Source organism: Pogoniulus pusillus, chromosome 14 (assembly GCF_015220805.1).
Source record: "Pogoniulus pusillus isolate bPogPus1 chromosome 14, bPogPus1.pri, whole genome shotgun sequence".
NCBI classification, from domain to species: Eukaryota; Metazoa; Chordata; class Aves; order Piciformes; family Lybiidae; genus Pogoniulus; species Pogoniulus pusillus.
The window spans coordinates 9,850,469-9,869,787 of record NC_087277.1 but is presented as its reverse complement, the minus strand read 5'-3'; the positions used below and the strand labels follow the sequence as shown (position 1 = coordinate 9,869,787).

General features: G+C 42.2%; 2 protein-coding genes across 4 annotated transcripts in view; one reads left to right on the top strand and one right to left on the bottom strand.

Moving 5' to 3' along the window:
* Positions 1-19,319, top strand: part of LOC135181246 (annexin A13-like) — a 261,747-nt gene that overhangs the window by 117,755 nt on the left and 124,673 nt on the right. The gene's annotated exons all lie outside the window — the stretch shown is intronic.
* Positions 1-19,319, bottom strand: part of FER1L6 (fer-1 like family member 6) — an 87,777-nt gene that overhangs the window by 17,531 nt on the left and 50,927 nt on the right. Inside the window, exons 17-31 of the mRNA XM_064154243.1 lie at positions 17,983-18,102; positions 16,760-16,912; positions 14,309-14,495; positions 13,667-13,791; positions 11,121-11,255; positions 10,418-10,567; positions 9,152-9,262; positions 8,095-8,256; positions 6,523-6,706; positions 6,131-6,315; positions 4,523-4,645; positions 4,352-4,391; positions 2,559-2,674; positions 1,350-1,481; positions 237-362 (exon numbers count right to left, since the gene is read on the bottom strand). Coding sequence (XP_064010313.1) covers positions 237-362; positions 1,350-1,481; positions 2,559-2,674; positions 4,352-4,391; positions 4,523-4,645; positions 6,131-6,315; positions 6,523-6,706; positions 8,095-8,256; positions 9,152-9,262; positions 10,418-10,567; positions 11,121-11,255; positions 13,667-13,791; positions 14,309-14,495; positions 16,760-16,912; positions 17,983-18,102 — 2,049 coding nt within the window. The remainder of the gene's footprint in view (positions 1-236; positions 363-1,349; positions 1,482-2,558; positions 2,675-4,351; positions 4,392-4,522; positions 4,646-6,130; positions 6,316-6,522; positions 6,707-8,094; positions 8,257-9,151; positions 9,263-10,417; positions 10,568-11,120; positions 11,256-13,666; positions 13,792-14,308; positions 14,496-16,759; positions 16,913-17,982; positions 18,103-19,319) is intronic.

The window sequence follows — 19,319 nt, the reverse complement described above, 5'->3', positions numbered from 1 at the left end:
CCTAGGTTGCTCAAGGCCTAATCCAACCTGGCCTTCAACACCTCCAGGGAAGGGGTGTGCACAGCCTCCCTGGGCAACTTGTTCCAGTGTCTCATCACCCTGGCTGTAATGAATTTCTTTCTAATATCTAGACTGAATCTATCCACATCAAGCTTAAGTTCGTTCCCCCTCCTCCTATCAGAAACAAAAGAAACATCCAGGTTATTTGATGATTAAAAGTTCTTCTCTCTACTTACTGCCACAATATAAACTCGAATGAGGACTTTGACAGAGTGGTTTGGTGGTATCCCTTGCAGAATGTGGGGCTGCCCTCCGTCCAGGAAGCTTCCATCCTTAGGACTTGGGTATATGCAGAAGGAGCCCTGTTAACACATGGTCTGTTATCTCCCTCGAAAACAGATCATTTACATAAAAACCCCACTGCAAATGAAACATCATTCATGCAGCCTGTGCTGCAGCACATGCATATATCCACAGTTCCCTCAAAGGGAACACAGACTTCAGCACACTAAACATCATCTTTTAAAAATGTCTTTGCTCTATAAACATGTTCCTGTCACCACATCTAGCTGATTGCAAGAAGTACTTGCAGGCTTTTAGCATTCTGTTTCATTAAAGGACTAATACCTGCATCTGTTCTCAATCTACTTTTCTTAGGATTTATAGTCTGAGAATAATATTTTGCCCCTAACTGTATATTTACAGATTGATAATTCCACTGGGTTAGTTTTACAACACCATGACTAGACTCCAACTGTATTTTTGCAGCCACCACACAACCTGTATAAATCAATATTGACTTCTGCTGCTCAGTAGCTCATACTGCTAAAAGCAACTAGCAAGCCATTTGCATTGCAAACTAATTGAGGTAGCAATGAGTTTAAGCAATTCCTCTAAACTAGAAAGTGCTTGAAATGCTACTAACATTATTCTTGCTTTGAACTGCGGTGTTAATTGTTCAGTCATGCTCTGATCAGGCTGTGCAACTCTTTAGAGCTGGAGTAGCTGTAAGGGCCTCCATTTAAATGACTCCAAACTACATTTAAGGTGCTGTAACTGATAATGAGATAATAAAGTTGTATTAGCATAAGCTGGATTATGCAATATATCCCTTTCCCCCTTTCTGTGATTTAAAACTTTCTTGTGATTCCTTGTTCCAAAACAAGAGTGAATGCCTGGCGCTGGATACTGCTTGCATCTATCAAATAATGGGAAAGAAAAAACAAGACTCTAGATCCAAGAAAAGAGATAGTTCTATTTACAACAAACTGTCAATATCTTTTTCTTTCATCTTTGGTATGCCACAAAGTCTGTAAATTATTCCTCATTTAATCAACATCAAAACTCACCTTAAATTTTCCTATTATTCTGTCTTCAGAGTCAGCATGGACTTCATCATTAGATTTTCCTCTTAGAAGCTGGAAAGTTTTCACCCAGTCCTCAAAGTTATTAAATTCACTCTCCAAATCTCCTTCATAAATCTTTGAAAATAGGAGAATACTTTTGTGTGTGTGGTGCAGTGAATATAGCAACTTTTTTTATTACAGGATGACTAGAAATCCATTTGGGCTCAAAATACAGATTTTAATAAAACCAAGGTTTTGCAAAAGTCCTTGAGGAAAAAAAAAACTTAATTCCCCACTTAAAACAGGAGCATTTTGTCCTTAACCAAAGTCCTGCCCCGTTACTAGAACAGCATGTTAATGCAGTAAGCAGACATGGCTCTAGAAGGGTCAGAATGAACCGGAGTGGGTAAAAAACAGTGTAGATGTGCTGGGTCTCATTTCTGTTTCCTCTCCACAGTGTGCTTTTGATGTACTGACCCATCCTGTTATGTTCATGTGTCAGAACACGAAAGCAAACCTGACAATAATAAAGTTTTGTGGGGACAGAGCTTTAGGATAGGTAAATATAACCAAATCATTTTTTAAAGGAGGAGGTTTCCTTCACCACTCTCCCCTTGTAATTTATCATGTGTTATTTGGTGTGAAATACAAGGGCCATGCCTTAAAAAATGCAAACAGCACTTTCAAATTCCCCTTTATTCAGCTATAATCTGAACCAAGCAGGCCTAATCTTTTAAGGCCTCCTCATCTCTCCAGTCATTTTGCATGATTTATAGTTTTCTTTTAATTCCTTCTATTGCTACCCAACTAAATCTAATGTGAGCTGAGTATCACTCTCTGCCAGGGAGGATGCACTGGCAATTGCAGGGATGCTTTCCATGCACATTTTTAGGTAGTTCTTAATAGGCTGTAGTGTTTCCAACATGAAATTAGGGATTTTCAAATTCAAGATTTTGCATGTGAACAACAAAACTGAATTGTCACTAGAATCTCTCTGGGTGTGTCAGTACTGGTCAGTTTAAGGGCTAAGGCCAAGTAGGTCACATCTGCCCTGTAAGGCTGTGGTTTCTTCTGGTCCACACACACTGATGTGCACCATTGTTATAGTTCTGTGTTTTACTCATTTTAAAGTGTAAGGAGGGTTTGCTAAACTCAGCTGCTAATGTCAGACCTTGGGGGGGAGAGTAACTAACAGCCTTAATTCTCTCTTACCTGCAATGTTGCTAGGTTTGGGGTTCCTTTTTGTTTCTTTTTCAGTGTCTTATCTTTCTTCTTTTTGTCTGGCTCCTCTTCTATTAGCAATGCAATGTGGTCAGAAATCTGCTTACCTGCAGAGATTTCATGACATTGTGCAGGTTTTAGTGAGATAAGCATATAAACTGCTTCAGATAAGGATGCAAAATACATTTTAGAGCCTCTTTGGCTCCTTCTCATTCATTTTTCTACTACTAAGAATAGAATCCTCTCTTTTTCCACCTCTCATTCCAGAAAGTAAGTTAGCATTTTATCTCCTCTGAGGCTAATAGTCTTTGTGATGAGCTTGATGGATCAAGTGTGACTATGCCCTGTAGCACCCCTTCCCTGCTGGCCATCTCCAGGAACACCTTTTTACTTTCTCTCTGATGCAGACTGACAGATCTTAACAACTTCCCTGTAAAACTTAGGAGTTATTTAAAACTGGAAGCCAGCCACTATTTAAGCTGATTGCTATCTCAGGTATCAGATGGTCCAAGTCTTTGTCTGCTTAAAAGTATCACAAAATAGTGTGCATCTCATCTTGTGAAAGCCTAGAAGTATGAGAGGTGGGATGAGGTGTCTGACTAACCTCAAGCTAGACCCCAAAGACTGATGGAGGCTTCTCATGAAAAAGACAATGAGCCCTCAAAAACGAAACTGACATGATTCACTTCTTTGTCTGCAGTCTGGATTTTGAGTTAGCTTGCTATTTCTTGAGTAGTCCATGTGTGTGTGAAGCACTAAATGTCTAAAACAAGGCATCTTTATATATTATATCAGTGCTGTCTTGTATGTATAATGCTTATCATCAAAGGTGAAAACACAAGCCAAAAAAAGATCAGAAGAGAATTTCCAAGATCTGAAGTCATCAGTCAAAAACAATATGCCACAAGTGACTGAGTATCATATGGGTGGGTCTCACAATGTCAAGTAAACATCTGATTGCAAACAAACATCACACCTTTCTGGAAGGCTTAAATCTTTCTTCACATGGACTGACCTCATCTCTCAGCAGCCCTGAGGGTCACCAAAACACTGTTAGCTGCTCTTTACAGAATGACATTAAGGTCATGTCTTCCATCCAGAGCAATCTCAACATCTTTAATGCAGTCAGATCTGGCATCAAAGGATGGTATAGTTTCATTCTGAATAGCAGCTTTGTGGGGTTTTTTTCTCTGTCTACTCAAGCAGTGACATTTGTTACAACAACCAACCAAACAACTTCATACAATTTCTAGAACTCTGATAGTGAGAAGACCTGTTAAGCCATAGCATATACATGCATGAGAACATATATACATACACACAGAGCCTGTTTTTGGCTATTTCCTTTAGGTTCTTGTGCAAAACATATTCTGCTAGAACCTGAGCTAGACATAAAATGTTTCAGCTATGGAAGTAAAACTCATGCCTATGGAGTTTCCCAGCAGAAGTTGTTCCTGCATCATTGACTGCAAATGGATTGAAAATTGAGAAGAGATTGTGTTTCTGAACATGTTACAAATGCAGGCTAAGACTAGAATAATCTCCACCTTCTACCATTTAGGACTTTGACTCTGCAAATCTTTGTGTGCTGGATTTGATGGACAGGAAACTCAGGTTAACCCAACACTGACTGGGAAGTTTTCACCTGCTCACCATCTGATCAGCTGTAGAGGAAAGAGGCCAGTATACTGGCTGTTACCAGACATTAAGTGCTGATAGTAAAACAACAGAGAAGTACAGTGTTATAGTGCAAAATAATTTAAAAAGGCAAATAATTTACTTACTGTCTTCAGGTTTCCCCTCACTGGAAAAAATTCCTTTTGCCTTTCAAAGGAAACAGACGATGAGCAAATGTAGCGTTACAAATGTAATCCCAAAGAGGAATCATTCAGCAGTAAATCTACTCTTACAGCATTACTCAGCTGTGAGAGTTTTGGCTATACTGGGTGATTTACCTTTTGCATTTTGAGCACAGAAGCATAGTATTTTGACCACCAGTCAATGACATTTTCAGCTGATTCATCTGCAATTGTTCTTTTCCTCCTCTTTGTTGACCGTTGGATGGATTTTTTCTTACCCTACCAAAGCATGGGGAAAACAGCTCTAGGCTTCATTTAAAACTAATCACTTGACTCACGACAGCAAGCATGAACAAAGAAAACTTCAACCTCCAAGAGCTAAATAAAATGTAGTATGCATTAGTGTCTGACTGCCATTCCAAGATAGTTCATCACAACCACTATATTATTCAAGCTATCTTTACATTACCTACTGATGATGCTGAAACTTTGAACATTTGAGACTTTACCATGCAAACCATGCAACAGACAAATCTACATAGAGAAATAATGATGTTTCAAGGGACATGGACATTCAGACACAAATTGATTTAACCTAATTAAATCTGCAAATACTTTAAGAACTACTCCAATTGCTACTTTATTTTACTGCCCTTTGAAAGAAGAAAGAGTCCTAACAGTAACTGCAATTTAGCTGTTCTCTTACAAGAAGCTAAAATCTGATCCTGAAGATCACCTGTGGCAAGTCTTACTGATTTAATTGCTGCCTAATGGTTGACTCTTGTTAAATGGAGTGTTTCACCCTGTACTGTTACAGAGCTGTCAGCTTAGCTGGGGAGGCTGGAGCAAAGCTAAATACTTGGACATAACAGGTAAGTGGGAATGATAATTAATTTAACACAAATGGTTATATTACAAGGTACCATTTAGGACTCTTATTATATTTTGCTGTCATACATTAAAGTTGTTTGGCACCAGATGAAAGATCCAGACAGAAGTCCACACCTAAGGAACAAGATTTTCCCGCAGGTTCTTTGACCTCCTTATTATGAAAGATGTTGGAAACCTCTGATCACTGAAACTTCAAAGGTTAAAGAAGCATGTTTTATGTAGCTGCAAAAGCAGCTTCTGAATTGCATCTTAGTTCTGTATCCTTTGCTTTTGCTGTTAATAAAAGGATGAGTGTGATTGGAGAAACTACAGAGAAAGGAGGAGCATGTTATAAACAACTAATAATGGGCAGCTTCTAGAGAGTATACTGTATTGTAAACACCATGCTCACCACAACTGCCCTGTTTTTCTGTAGTTCCCTGTATTTCATCACAGGCTAACACCAATTTTATACTTTGACAGAAAGATCTTTTGTAGAAAGACTGTTTCATATTTGTGCAGTGTGGCTTTCACCCCTGCCTAAATGCAGGGGTGAAAGCAGAAACAGTCATTCACAGTCAGAGTTTCTCAATAGAGTAGATCAAGATTTGCAATTAAGTAATGGCAGGAAAAGTAGAAATCCTCCTACTCCTAGTACTTGCCCATATAGAGGTGACCACCAACACTAAAAAGAAAGTATCTGTTAATAGAAGTAATGACATTATGTGGGACCAAAGCTTCATTGCTAACTAGTTCTCCCAAGGGCCAGCAAAATGGCATGGGTTTTTACATCTGTACCTCTCTAATCCTGAGTTAAGTAAGAGATTTATAAGGAAGGGCTAAAGTCTGCAAGACTGCAACAGAAAGTTAGCTGACAGTTTCAGCTATACCCACCTTCTGTTTTCTCTGTTTTTCTTGTTCAGAGGCAGAATGCTCTGGTTCAGAGGCAGGAAGCATTGCAGGAGATGAATCTAGCTCTATCACTGTACATTTACCCTGCTCCACCTCAGCATAGACATGATCAGCTAAAAATGGTTCTTCTCGGGGTAGCTCAGCAGGCTGGGATGACTCAGGTGAAGCTGAAAGTGAATCTCTGTAAGTTAGGTAAGATTTTGCCAGAAATGCTATCATCACATTAGCTGAACGTGAAATGTTTTTCATTGTTTGACCATACACTCAATGCAATGATTCATACATTCAGAGAACATGCCTACTATTAAGCCTTTAAGCCTTTGTCCAATTTGGACATTTGGGATTGGAATTTGAGATCAGGATTGGACGTTTACCTTCCTCAATTTCTGCAGTGTCTGGTCTGTTAGGTGTGTCTCGTGGACCCCGCTGGGTTTTACACAGGAACTGCTTAAGGCAGTTGATGGTATGAGTTCCAACAAGAGTACTCCTCCCAAACGCTCTCCAGTCAACCACACAGATGGTTAGTGGTGGATGCAGGAGTTCATTTTCAGGCAGCTCCTAGTGGAGGACAGAAAGAAGCATGAGAACTGCTAAAGAATATGTCCTAACACATACAGAATATTTGTCATGTGCAGCAATGAGGCTTTTACTCCTCCCCTCCTTCTCAGCTATTCAGATACTCAAGATGCAGAATGCATACAGCACAGATGATATAGATCTGATCACAGTTTTCTGCCAAGTCTGGAGAAAGATTTGTCTTTAAGAACACAGAGTGGGCCACATAGACTGTATTACTGAGCTGAGACTTGTGCTGTCATATGCAAACAGCTCAGAATGAAGTGAGAGAATCAGGAATGCTCAGAAGTAATGAACATGCATTGGCAGTCATGAATCTTAATGTCACAACTGCTTTGGTGAAGACTATTCACCCTATCAGACTCAGTTTGTCCAACCATCAAGTGTGGACACTGAATTTGGACACATGCCTTATAGGATGAATTACCAAAGAGAAAACTTACACTTCAGTAAGTGTTTTGTTATCCTTTTGCTTTAGAAACAAACATCTTTCTTGATGCTAGCAACTAGAGTAATTTGAATGAATTGTTGGTTTTGGTTGCTGATCTTTGTCCACTGAAAGTATCAGCTCTTATAACCCAGCCAATGAGCAGTATTTACATTTCCAGTCCATAACATTAGCCTGGAGAAGAGGAGGCTCAGGGGTGATCTTATTACTGTCTACAACTACCAGAAAAGGGCATTGTAGCCAGGTGGGGGGTGGCCTCTTCTCCCAGGTAACCAGCAATAGAACAAGGGGACACAGTCTCAAGTTGTGCCAGGGTAGGTATAGGCTGGATATAAGGAAGAAGTTCTTCACAGAGAGAGTGATTGGCATTGGAATGGGCTGCCCAGGGAGGTGGTGGAGGCACCGTCCCTGGGGGTGTTCAAGAAAAGACTGGATGAGGCACTTAGTGCCATGGTCTAGTTGATTGGATAGGGCTGGGTGCTAGGTTGGACTGGATGATGTTGGAGGTCTCTTCCAACCTGGTTGATTCTATGATTCTAACAGCAAGCATGGAGAAAGAAATGACACAAAATAAAGAAAACTGAGCACTACCCTGCAGAATGGGAAAGGAGGAGGAAGTAGTACTAAAAATACCCCTGTTGTCTGCCAACAAGTTCTGACTTGCCAGCAAAAATCTAATTGCAGCATATTTCCTTGCCTGCTTGGGAAGTAACATGAGGAACATCATCTCTGTCTGTGACACAGTTGTAGCAAAAGCCTCTTAAAGCATTTTCAAATGGGTAACTCTTGCATGAGAACTGCTACCCCTTAACATTTAATCAAGACCCAGAGGAAATTATTTAACAGGTAAGGAACAGAATCAGTGATTGTCATCTTGCCTAACCAAAGAAGGGACAGGTGAGGAGCAGCATGCTATACGCACCACTTCAAACCAGTCTGCAAGGCCACTGAAATTGGGGTTTTTCTTGTAGCTCTGGATGACAGAGGATTTCACTCCTTTCCCTGCACATTCAATGAGAACCTGGGGGCGATCTACAGAGAGGAGCTGGACTTTCTTCAGCTCTCGAACACCCCAGAACAGGACCTGTGGTGGGCAGAAAGAAGTATCCATAGCCTGTAGAGAGGCTTCAGGCTGGTGGAAGCCACTGCTGAGATTCCATCACCTCATCTCTTTGTGGGAATGCAGGACTACCAGAAAAAAACCCAACCAAATCTGATATTCAATGACTAGTTAATGGAGGAAACTGAAGACACTGACAACCAGTTTTTGTTAAGGAGTTATTGCCAATGACAAGCCACAATAATCACATTTGCAAAAGTTCTCTTTCCAGCAAGACAAGGGGAATGTAGGCTCTTCTTGGTGATGCCCAATGACAGGACAAGGGGCAATGGGTGGAAGCTGAGGCATAGGAAGTTTCATGTAAACATGAGGAGGATTTTTTTTCCACAGTGAGGGTGACCGAACGCTGGAACAGGCTGCTCAGGGGAGCTGTGGAGTCTCCCTCTCTGGAGATATCCAAGACCTGCCTGGGCACATTCCTGTGAGATCTGGTCTAGGTGATCCTGTTCCGGCTGGGGAGTTGGACTGGATGATCTTTTGAGGTCTCTTCCAGCCCCAGACAATCTGTGATTCTGTGAATATTCATCTGAATGCCAGGGCCTTGGTTCATTTAAAGCATCAGAGCTCTCCATCTCCTGCAGACACTTCCCTGGGCTGCACAGTGTGCAGATCCATCCATCACACTGCCATGGCAGCAGTCCCTTCACAGTAGCCAGGACTGAGACGCAGCCCTTGCTAGCCTCATGCCCAGCCTCAGAGAAAAATCAATTTGATCTGAGCTCACCACATTCTGGTGGGATTCATATGCTATTTTTACTTGAGTCCTATTGATCAGGATTTTAAAATCAACATCCTTACAGGTAAACAAGAGAATGAACAAAGCTGAGATTTGGAAATGAAAGTATTCTAAATAACTCACTTCTACTCTGTACGTGCTCAAAACAGGTCGGATGTTAGCTGGGACTGGGTAAATCTGGCCAACATCTGGAGGATCCAGTGGGGGAAGTCTGTCTGGATCTGCCTCAGGAATCTGAAAAATTAAGCAGTCATAACTTAGGCTGTTTTTTTTTGGAAGAATAAAACCAGTATCAGGAGTATCAATGAAGAGCACATAGAACACAACAATTTAATGCAGTTTTAGAAGACACATTGCAGAGCAGACAGGTTATGCTGCGGGAAGAAAGTGACCTGGATCACGATCTGTCCTGCAGCCATGCTAAAGCGTTTGGCAGGAAGATGAATGAAGAGCTTTCATTTATGACCTTTTCTGGGAAAACAGAACAAAACAAAAACCCAAACAAGCTTGTTTGCCCTAGCAGGACATAGTCAGCTCTAAAGTCACACATGCACTGAAGCCTGGTAATTCTATTTACTAAAAATGGGAAGCATGGTAATTCTATTTACCAAAAACCCTGAGCAGAATTGCTTAGAAGACTTTCACAAGAAAATGGCTGCAAAATAAAAATTATGGCTCCATCACCAGACTCTATCCCTAGGTACCCACTATAATGAGGAAATGTTCCACCTGGTGCTGCATTTCAGGCTTTCACAAAGAACATAATTAGCCCATCGTGCTTAAAAGTCTGATTTATCTTGGGAATAGCTGTAAAATGTGTCATGAGGTTCCACATTTTTCCCGTTTCAGAATAAACTGGAGAGAGAAACTTCCTCTGACTGATGGCTTTGCACATTCCAGGGAAATTCTGTGAAATCCCAGGCACAGTACAGGTCACTCACGTGTCTGCTGGGATAGCCCAAGAAGTGAGCTGAATTGCTCTTCAGTCTCCCAGCTGGAAACCACTGTAGCATTTCTCTTAATGCTTAATCCAAACCTTATTGTTTACCACATCCTTTCCTTAAGACTGAGAGCTTTGAGGTTGCTAGAGTGAGGGCCAGGTGCTCCTCCAGCAAGCAGGCCATTGGTGGTGGTAGAACTTTTCAATTGTTTCTCAGGCCAGAGGCTAATCTAGGACATGGTAAAAGGTGGGCAAATGAGGCTCAGTGCCTGCAAGAGTGAGGCAGCATGAGTGAGAGAGATTGCACAAGGGCTGTGAGATACAAGAGCAGAATGAAGCTGCTCCAGTTGCAGTTCCCATTCATTCAAGAGGGTGATGGGTCTTGATGCCACCATTGCTTCTGTGAGCCCAGAGTGTAAAAGTGTGACGGCCAAGAAAATCTAATTTACCTCCAGAAGTTCAAATGCAGCAAGAAGGTCTCCTCCTGAAAGATTTCCGCAATGCACTGGGTGGTAAGAAAGTTTAGGTGGTTCATAGCTTTGATCAGCAAGTCTCACCACAGGGGCAGCCACTGTAGATCCAATATATTCTGCTTTACCCTAAAACCCAAAAGAATACCAGTGTCAAATGCATTTGAATTTTACAGCTGTCACAGATGCCAAGGTGAAGCAGAGTTTAGTATTTGGGGAAAAAAAAACACTTCTGCTGGAAGAAAAAGTAAGGTAAAAGACAAGACAGCCTTGAAAATAGAAGAGCTAAGTACTTAGTACCTCTTCAGAGCATCTAAAGTTTCTGAGCTCTGCATCCAATCAGTGAGACTGTGTCAGAACTTGCATGGTCAGAGATAAATTTGTCTCCCCAGACAATATTTGTGGTTGTGTGCAAGTGAGGTTGGGACAACATGATTCTGATTTCTGTGAGCCAGGCCATGGGAATAAGATTCACTTGGAGAAAAAACAAGGCCACAGCTGACTGAAGGCATAAAGTGAGTCTCAGAGCTGTTTTCAGATGTTAAACTGCAAACCACTGTGACACTGAGCTCCATTCAGCAAGGTTATCCGTTTAATACATATTCAGTGACACAGCTTTGCTTTCACACTGGCAGTAGCATGTAAGAGCCCAGTGTTTTACTAGGAAGGATTTAGAATTTACCACTGCATCGTCGTCGTACAGCTCAATGACAATCTCTGGTGGGATCTGAGCAATCTCTTCTCTGTCACCGTGAAGCACAATGCTGTTGAAGAGCAGCGTCTGGTTCCAGGTGGGGGATAACGTCTGAGAAATGATCTAAAGAAAGAGATTAAATGTTTAATGATCCATTAACTGGCTAGTTGAGAATCTTTCTGCAAAGCATCCTTATCTACTGCTGACATCCTTTCCCATAGCCTGAACAATTGCTTGTCTGAGACATCACATTCTCCAGCAGCTATTCTCAGCTAGAAGCAGATGAGTATTTCACCTTGAGGCTGGTATCTAAAATTTCTCCATTCCCCTCTTTGGCTGACAAACCCCTCACAAGCATGGCAATACCTGACCAGGTATTGACCACCAGGTGTTACATTTAGAGGAAGAGTGTTGCTTTAGGAAAGCAGTCACACGTCCAAAGCTATGAAACAAAACCTCTGCCCTAAACCCAGGCCAGTTTTCACATCTCATGTCCCTACTGACTGCAGAGGGGGTTTGGACTGGATGATCGCTTTGGGTCCTTTCCAACCCCTGACATCCTGTGACCTTCGGAGGTCCCTTACAGCCCAAAGCATTCTGTGATTCTCAGAGGGTACTTTTTTTTCCAATCTTGTTTTCACTTCAGTATAGCAGAACATAACACTTCATTAAAAATCAACAAGCAAACAAACACACCTAAAAGAAGAGAAAAAGTATTCTAATGAATTATAATAATAGCTTTTAATTTGTTGTAATTTGGCTGTAGTTCACTGTTTTAGCTGTCTTGGCAGGAAATATACTTAATAGAGATAACATTTAAAGAGGAAAAAATATGACAATGCAAAATGATTCAGAACCTGCTGTCATCCCTTCGAATGGAAATAAGGCTCTTGACTGCAGTTTATTGGCACTTGGCTGGCAGGCTTCTGGAAACATGCAGGTTATTGGCTGAAATATTTTGTTCAGACAATGAATAAATCAAAACACTTTTGTGCCTATAAAACCTATATTCCCAGGGCCTGTTTCTGCTTTCCTGAATCTGGCTCATCTAAGCGCAAACTCTTGGCTTCATTCACAAACTTCTAATAGAAGTTAAAATCACATTGCAGGAAAACATTCATTGATATTCTTGAGGAAAAGTGTCATAAACAGGCACCCAGGCTTAGAGCAATGAGAAGTTCTTGCTTCTTGCTCCCTTCAGCTCATTGTTTCATAAAAATAAAAAGAAGAAGAAGCAGCTGTCAAAGGATTTTTAGAGTGAATTGAGTTCAAACAGTCTCCCGTGGAGTTTTTGGAGGGAGGAGTTAAATACTTTCTCTGAAGTATGAACATGTTTGATCCAGCAAACTCCGGTTGAGGCACAGATTTCGGAACTCCCAGATCCGTTTTAACTGCATGGTAGTTGTGGAGGGCTCAGGACCTCTCAAAGTCAGTCTTTGTGTTCCATGAACAACCATCCTCCCGCTCATTTGCCAGGGCTGTACTCCAGCCCTTCTTGATGGAGCTCTGTAGAAGTTCTCCCTTCTCTCTACAGGCTTCACCACATGTCTACAGGAGACTATTTGCCACCTGGAGACACCCGAGGGAAATGTGAGACCACCTCCTACGGGCACATTTTTGCAGCATCTAAGTGTTGCACAAAGCCTCACATCTCTTCATTTTCATTTCAACTTCACCACTTGTGGCTGTTTGAGCTGATTTTCGAGCTCAGATGTAGGGGAGAGGTGAACATTCCAGGGATAGGCCATACAATGCAACAATGGATAAGTTAATATCATTTCATTGGCGCATCAAGAGCTTTATGCCTAGAAGCACAGCTTGTTCTTTCCCCTTGCTGGCTTTTGCTGCTTGAGCTGTGCCTGCTGCTATCTTCCCCGGCTGCTGCTGCTTTTGCAGCTTTGCCGCAGCTTGACCCCATCCCTGTCTTCCTTAAGGTTATTATATTTTTTTTTTCTCTAGTAGTTTATTTCTCTTTATACTGTTAAACTATAAGAAATACAATTTCACCTTTCCCTGACTTTCAAAAAAAAAAAAAAATCTGTGTTGTGATGAGTTTATTCTACTGGGGGAGGGATCTACCCTAACCCGGGACACCACTGTGAAGCCACCAGCGAGCTTTGCCAGGCTGCATTGCACAGAGCCACGCTGGCTCACATGTCTATCGAAGCCACGTAAGGTCTTTGCTCTCTGCACAGTTGCTGTACACATAGACCAGAGAACCAAGGGGGTTCATCCTCATACTGAGCAATGCCAAAGCCAAAAGTGAAACCAGGTAGAAAATTATGTAGAGAATGGGAATTCACTTATTATAATGTCCCAGTAGTCACAGAGGAAATGATATCTGAGCTAAAATAACCAGCACTTCTGCATCTTGTGTAAGAGTAGCAGATTAGACCTAAACTTCTGCCTTGCTTGCAGTTGCTCTTTAACAGCAGGCATCTGACTTTCCCGGATAGGTATCTCTCTGCAAAGCCAAGACTTTTTCCTTTTCATGGTTTAATTGGAAATTTACTGGAAGAGGCTTTGGGACTTACCTTTGTGGTCTGGCAGCGTGATGTGAAAGTAACTTTTGCAAAGGGATCAGAAAGTCCAGAGCTGTCAGCTGCAATCAGCCCCCTTGCCTGATACATGTGGGCTCTCAGCTGGAAGAGGTGTGTGGCTGTGCCATTGCAAAGAGAACAGTAATGTCAGCTTCTTGGAAATGATGCAGCACATAACAAGGAAGGGAAGGTTCCTCTCCTGCTGTCCGATCAGGATCTGACAAGGGGAACTGCTGCTGGTGCTGTCTAATTTATGATGCTCTCAGAACTTGTGTGAAACTTCTGTATTCACTTAAAATCAAGTTGCCACTTGATTTTACTACTGCAAGGTTGATAACTGCAGTTTTTATTTCACACCCCTGCTTTATCTACTATGTGTTCAACACAGAAGCTCCATCAGGAGAACTGCAAGGTACTTCTTCATTACAAGGACACATAGCCATGAGACAGGGAATAGAAATCAAAAGGAACAGGTCCTTTCTTCCCTTGACATATGCAAGTGGCAGTGGCCTTTTCTGATTAAAAGATACTAAGCTTTGACCAGTTACTTTAAACAGAGGTTGTGTCACCCTCCAAATTAGAGCTCTTGGAGCCATGTCTCTTAATTGCTGATAGGGACAAGAAACAGTGTCTTACTTTTGTACAGCAGGCAGGCAGGTGAGGGCACCACACTGTGCCCTGGGCTGGTGTTATATGGTAATTCCATCTCATATCCCACAGGCAAATTCTCCATAATGCTGTGAGCATATCTGGCAGGTCCAAGCCATAGGAAGACATCCACCTTTGCCTGCACTGTCCAGCCCAGTGGGCGCTTGCCTGGTAACTGAAGAAAGAAACCCACCCATTATCAATAAGCTCAAGAAAGAGAGAAGGCTGGATGCTGAGTTCTGCCAAGTCTGAGTAAAATGAAGGGGCATTTACTGACAAGTGGAATTTCTCAGCAATGAGTGGCCCTGAGACCCATTTTGCACAGGGAACATCTGTGATTCTTACAGAAGAACTGAGAAGTTTGCTCAGTTGAAAGTCTGTGTGAATGGCATGCTGCCTAATATGCAGAGGTTTGTGCAGGATACCTAATACTTGCAGCTGATAGTGCTAGCTGACACCCTGCTGTTCCCAGACATCAGCCTAGTTTCTATGCCATATAATTTCTGGTCTCCAATACTTTGTCTCACGTATCACTAAAAATATTACTCAGAAAGCATATTCCAGTATAAACCATTACTTGACAAATATTACTGGTAAATACTTCCTCTCCCCTCTCACTTCATTTAACTCTGTTGAGGTCAGTGTTTAGTACTATCTGCTCTTAAGGTAATTCTTGCTCTTGAAGGGACTGGAGAGTTAATTATGGTATTTTTTAATTCATGTAGGCAAATAGCCCAGTGCTTAATAACTAACTATGGCAACAACCAGGAGCTTAGATCTTTTTATCTGCTTTTTAGCTGTGCTTTATGGGAGTGGAAAAAACAGTAGAAAGTGATTATAGGAAGCTACTATTGCCTTGTGTGTTTGGTTATATTTCTGATGGCATAGTAACAATTACATGGCATATTATTCCACTGCCAGATACTACCAGTCACACTGTAGGAGCATATCCACTAAGCCTTTCTTTCATGTTGAACACTTCCACAGTAATGTTTTGAACACTGCACAAACCTAGGCACATTTTATATAGCAAGCACGAAGAATTTTGTATACATAGGTTGCACAGAATCATTGAGGCTGGAAAAGACCTCTGAGATCATCAAGTCCAGCCTATAACCTAACACCACCACGACAGCTAAGTCATGCCACTAAGTGCCACGTTCAGTCTTTTCTTAAAGACCTTCAGCGATGGTGACTCCACCACCTCCTTGGGCAGTCCATTCCAGTGCCTAATCAGCCTTTTTGTGAGGAAGGACTTCCTAATATTCAACTTAAACCTCCCCTGGCACAGCTTCAGACTATACCCTCTTGTTGTATCACAAGTTGCCTGAGAGAGGAGCCTGACATCCACCTGGCTGCAACTTCTATTTAGGTAGTTGTAGAGAGTGATAAGCCCCCCTCTAAGTCTCCTCCAGGCTGAACAACCCCAGCTCCCTCAGCCTCTCTCATCAGGCTTTCCCTCCAGCCCCCTCACCAGTCTCCTCGCTTTCCTTGCTGAGTTGCTGTGTGCTGATCATTTACTACTGTGTGCTGATCTCTTACTAACCTCCTCCCTGATTTTTATCTGCTGCATTCTGACATCTTTGCTAGCAAAGAGGCTCTACCTCTGCTATCTGTGTGTGCAGCTGTAGATAAACAATGATATATTCTTTCCATGAGAAGTAATGAAAGAATTATTTACCCTTATACCCAAAGCCTGGCAGTGATACAGTACTTAAAGAAGGGCAATCAAAAAATGTAAGAAGCAAAGATTAATAGCTGACAGTTACAAACATTTATACGTGTCTAGTGCATTACAAAGATGTGGCTGTAAAATACAATCTCTGGAAGAAATGTGACTACTGAATGTTCCCCAGGCGTCACATGTTGTGATGGTTTGGGTGTTACCCACCCCCCACACTTTGTAAATCACTCAGACTAGACTCAGCCATCTCTGGAAATTGAATGAAGCTTATATTTACAGCTTAGCACACTATACAAGCAGATATTTACAGTATATACAGCTATAGACAGAAATAGACAAGTTAAAAGGTAATGCAGAAACACAGCACCCCTCCCAGAAACCTGAGTCCCCAGGAGGGGCTCCCAACTGCCCTTCCACCTTCTCCCACTCCTCTCTACCTTACCCCAGACGTTGCCTTGTGCCCAAGGAAGAATGGAGAGCTGGCCAGGGGATTAGGAAGCAGGTAGATTAATCAGAGAGAGAAATTAATTAGATTAGATTAATTAGAGAGAGAAAAATGCAACCCACAGCCCGAACAGAGAGTGCCTCCCGACTACCTTATCTATGTTTGGATTCTTCATCTTACACCTCTCAGCATGCCTATGAGTGAAGTAGACATCACCATTGTTTCATGGCCTGTAATCTAGTTCTTCTCACCAAAACATTCTAGCTAGCTTCAAACTAGTACACGTGTTTGCAGAGGGTCCCAGACTTACTTTCAGAAATTGGGTTTTAATCTTTCCGCAGTCCTTGCCTCTCTGCTCTTCTGCTGGGGAATAGAGTATGTTTTTTGCTGGGATTCTTGCATATGCAACTCTCTTGTTGCTGCTGAGCATCCAGATGAACACATCAGGCACAGTATTCTGTGGCTGTTAAACGACAAGGAATATTGGAGTAGAATTTTCTTTCCTTTGAATACCACCATTGTTTTTTGGTTTTTTTGTTAAGACACTTTCTACCAAGAGCTGATTCCCTCACAGCTCCTGTGGAGCGGCAGATCTACACCTGGACTAAAAGAGGCTGTCGCTTCATGCTTTGTACTCCAAACCTCCATTCCTAAGCACAGATGAAAATTAAAATCTGGATATGATTCTATCTCAGCAAATAACTCACAGACTGCATAAATTGCAAGTATCTACCATGGAAATACCATCAACTTAACTGTACCAGCAAGCCAAAAAGGACCAGGTCCAAACTCAAGCACTGGTGTACAATCATCTGTTACGTTTGTGAGGATGCTCCATGGCATCACCTTGCCCTATCCAAAATAACAGTTCCTCAGGCAAAGCATAGTTAGAATCTGAGGCCAGCCTCAGAGGGACTGTTCCCGGGAGTCACTGTGAGCAAGGTCATTCTGGTCTCTTATGGGAGCAAAGAATTTGGGGCTAGGCTGCAAACCATGCCAAGGTGTGTCACTTGCACTCTGAGCCAGTGAGCAGCCATGCCTCTGGCTAGTTTGCCAGCACAGACAGCTCTCAGAGGGACAGCATTCCACTGGCTGGATTTTGTCTTGACCAAATATGTCCATTCTCCTATCACTAAGCATGTCTAAGCAGTGTCTGCACAGTGAAATACAGTATAGAGACTCCTGAGCTCATACCAGCTCAAACCACTACATCCATACAAGCACAGATATGAATTCAGATCAGAAAGCAGGCTGTCTCCAAACCACCAGGGCACATATGGGATGACTTTACTTACAAAAAAATGACAACAAAAAACTCACAAACTGTCTGAACTGCACCCTCCATACTATGTGGCCCAGCATTGCATACCTGCTTCCATTAACAGCTCTGTTTAACATAGGACAGGACAGAGTCCAGATATCCAGAGGAGAACTCTTTGGATAACCAGGCTAGGAGCCGTTATTCATATGAGATGATGAAAATCAAACTCGAGCCCTGCATTGTAAATTAATCTACATTTCTGTGTGGATTACCTCATCAACCAAGAATCTAATTTTGTCTATGAAGCTCTGAGTCTCGCGCATCATTTCATCCAGTGGCATCTTTTTCTGCTGCTGCTTAACAATTCCCTTGGCATCACTGGACATTGCTTCCTGCAGTCAGGAAAGACAATATGTATTTTTAATGCATTATCAAGTAGCTTAAACTGGATACAGAAGGCAAAAATAGTCTTTTATTAAAATTTAAAAGAGAAGATTGAAACATCTGGTTCAAGGTGACAACTACTTACTTTGGCACAACAGAAAACTGCCAAATCTTTGGAGCTAAATAACACAAAATGTAAATGTTTCCCATTTTCTTTTTGCTTGCATGTGTACTGCATGTGTGGTTCTCCTAAGAGACATGTGATTGCCACCTAGAATTGTCATGCCTTGGTCCTGATACAGTGTGGGAGATTTCTCCCACAGTGGGACATGAGCTGTAAACGTGAGGGAGAATGTCCTTGAAGCCTTGCTGGCTCAAGGAAGCTAGGCTGTGGACTGTGAGCAACCCACGCACACCTCCAGAGGGCTGGACCCGCCGGCCCCTGGGGTGGACACAGCTCCAGGGGGCTGAGCCTGCCAGCCCCCTGGGGTGGAACCACATAGAATCATAGAATCAACCAGGTTGGAAGAAACCTCCAAGATCATCCAGTCCAACCTATCACCCAGCCCTAACCAAGCAACTAGACCATGGCACTAAGTGCCTCATCCAGTCTTTTCTTGAAGACCCCCAGGGACAGTGCCTCCACCACCTCCCTGGGCAGCCCATTCCAATGGGAAATCACTCTCTCTGTGAAGAACTTCTTCCTAATATCCAGCCTATACCTACACAGGTTGTTTTCATACAGAATGACCTATCTGTATCTTACACATAACTTTGAGCCAATCTGTACTTTCCACTTGTACCAATCTCAAACTAAGTTAATTGTGCACACCTCTTCCAAGTGGCATATAAACCATTGTATTGCCTCAATAAAGCTGTGCTGATGCATAGCAAGCTGCTGAGTTGACTCGTCAGTGCCCAGATCCTGTGTCTCACCAGCCTCCGGACCCCAACAATACAGGTCACAACAAAATTCTGTGTCATACACAGTAAATAAAGCTACTAAACCTTAAGATGACCTCTATCCAGTTTGGTTTCTTCTCAGAGGTTCTCTGGAGGAGATGACTGGGTTTGGGAATATCAAATGCTGGACTTTACCGGCCTGGAAGTTCAGCCTCCCCACAGTGATTAAATGCTTAACAACTATATTAATGTGATGTTTTTCCACTGAACTCAGCATCATTCCATTTTAAGATGCACAGAAAAGAAAAATCATCTCATTATT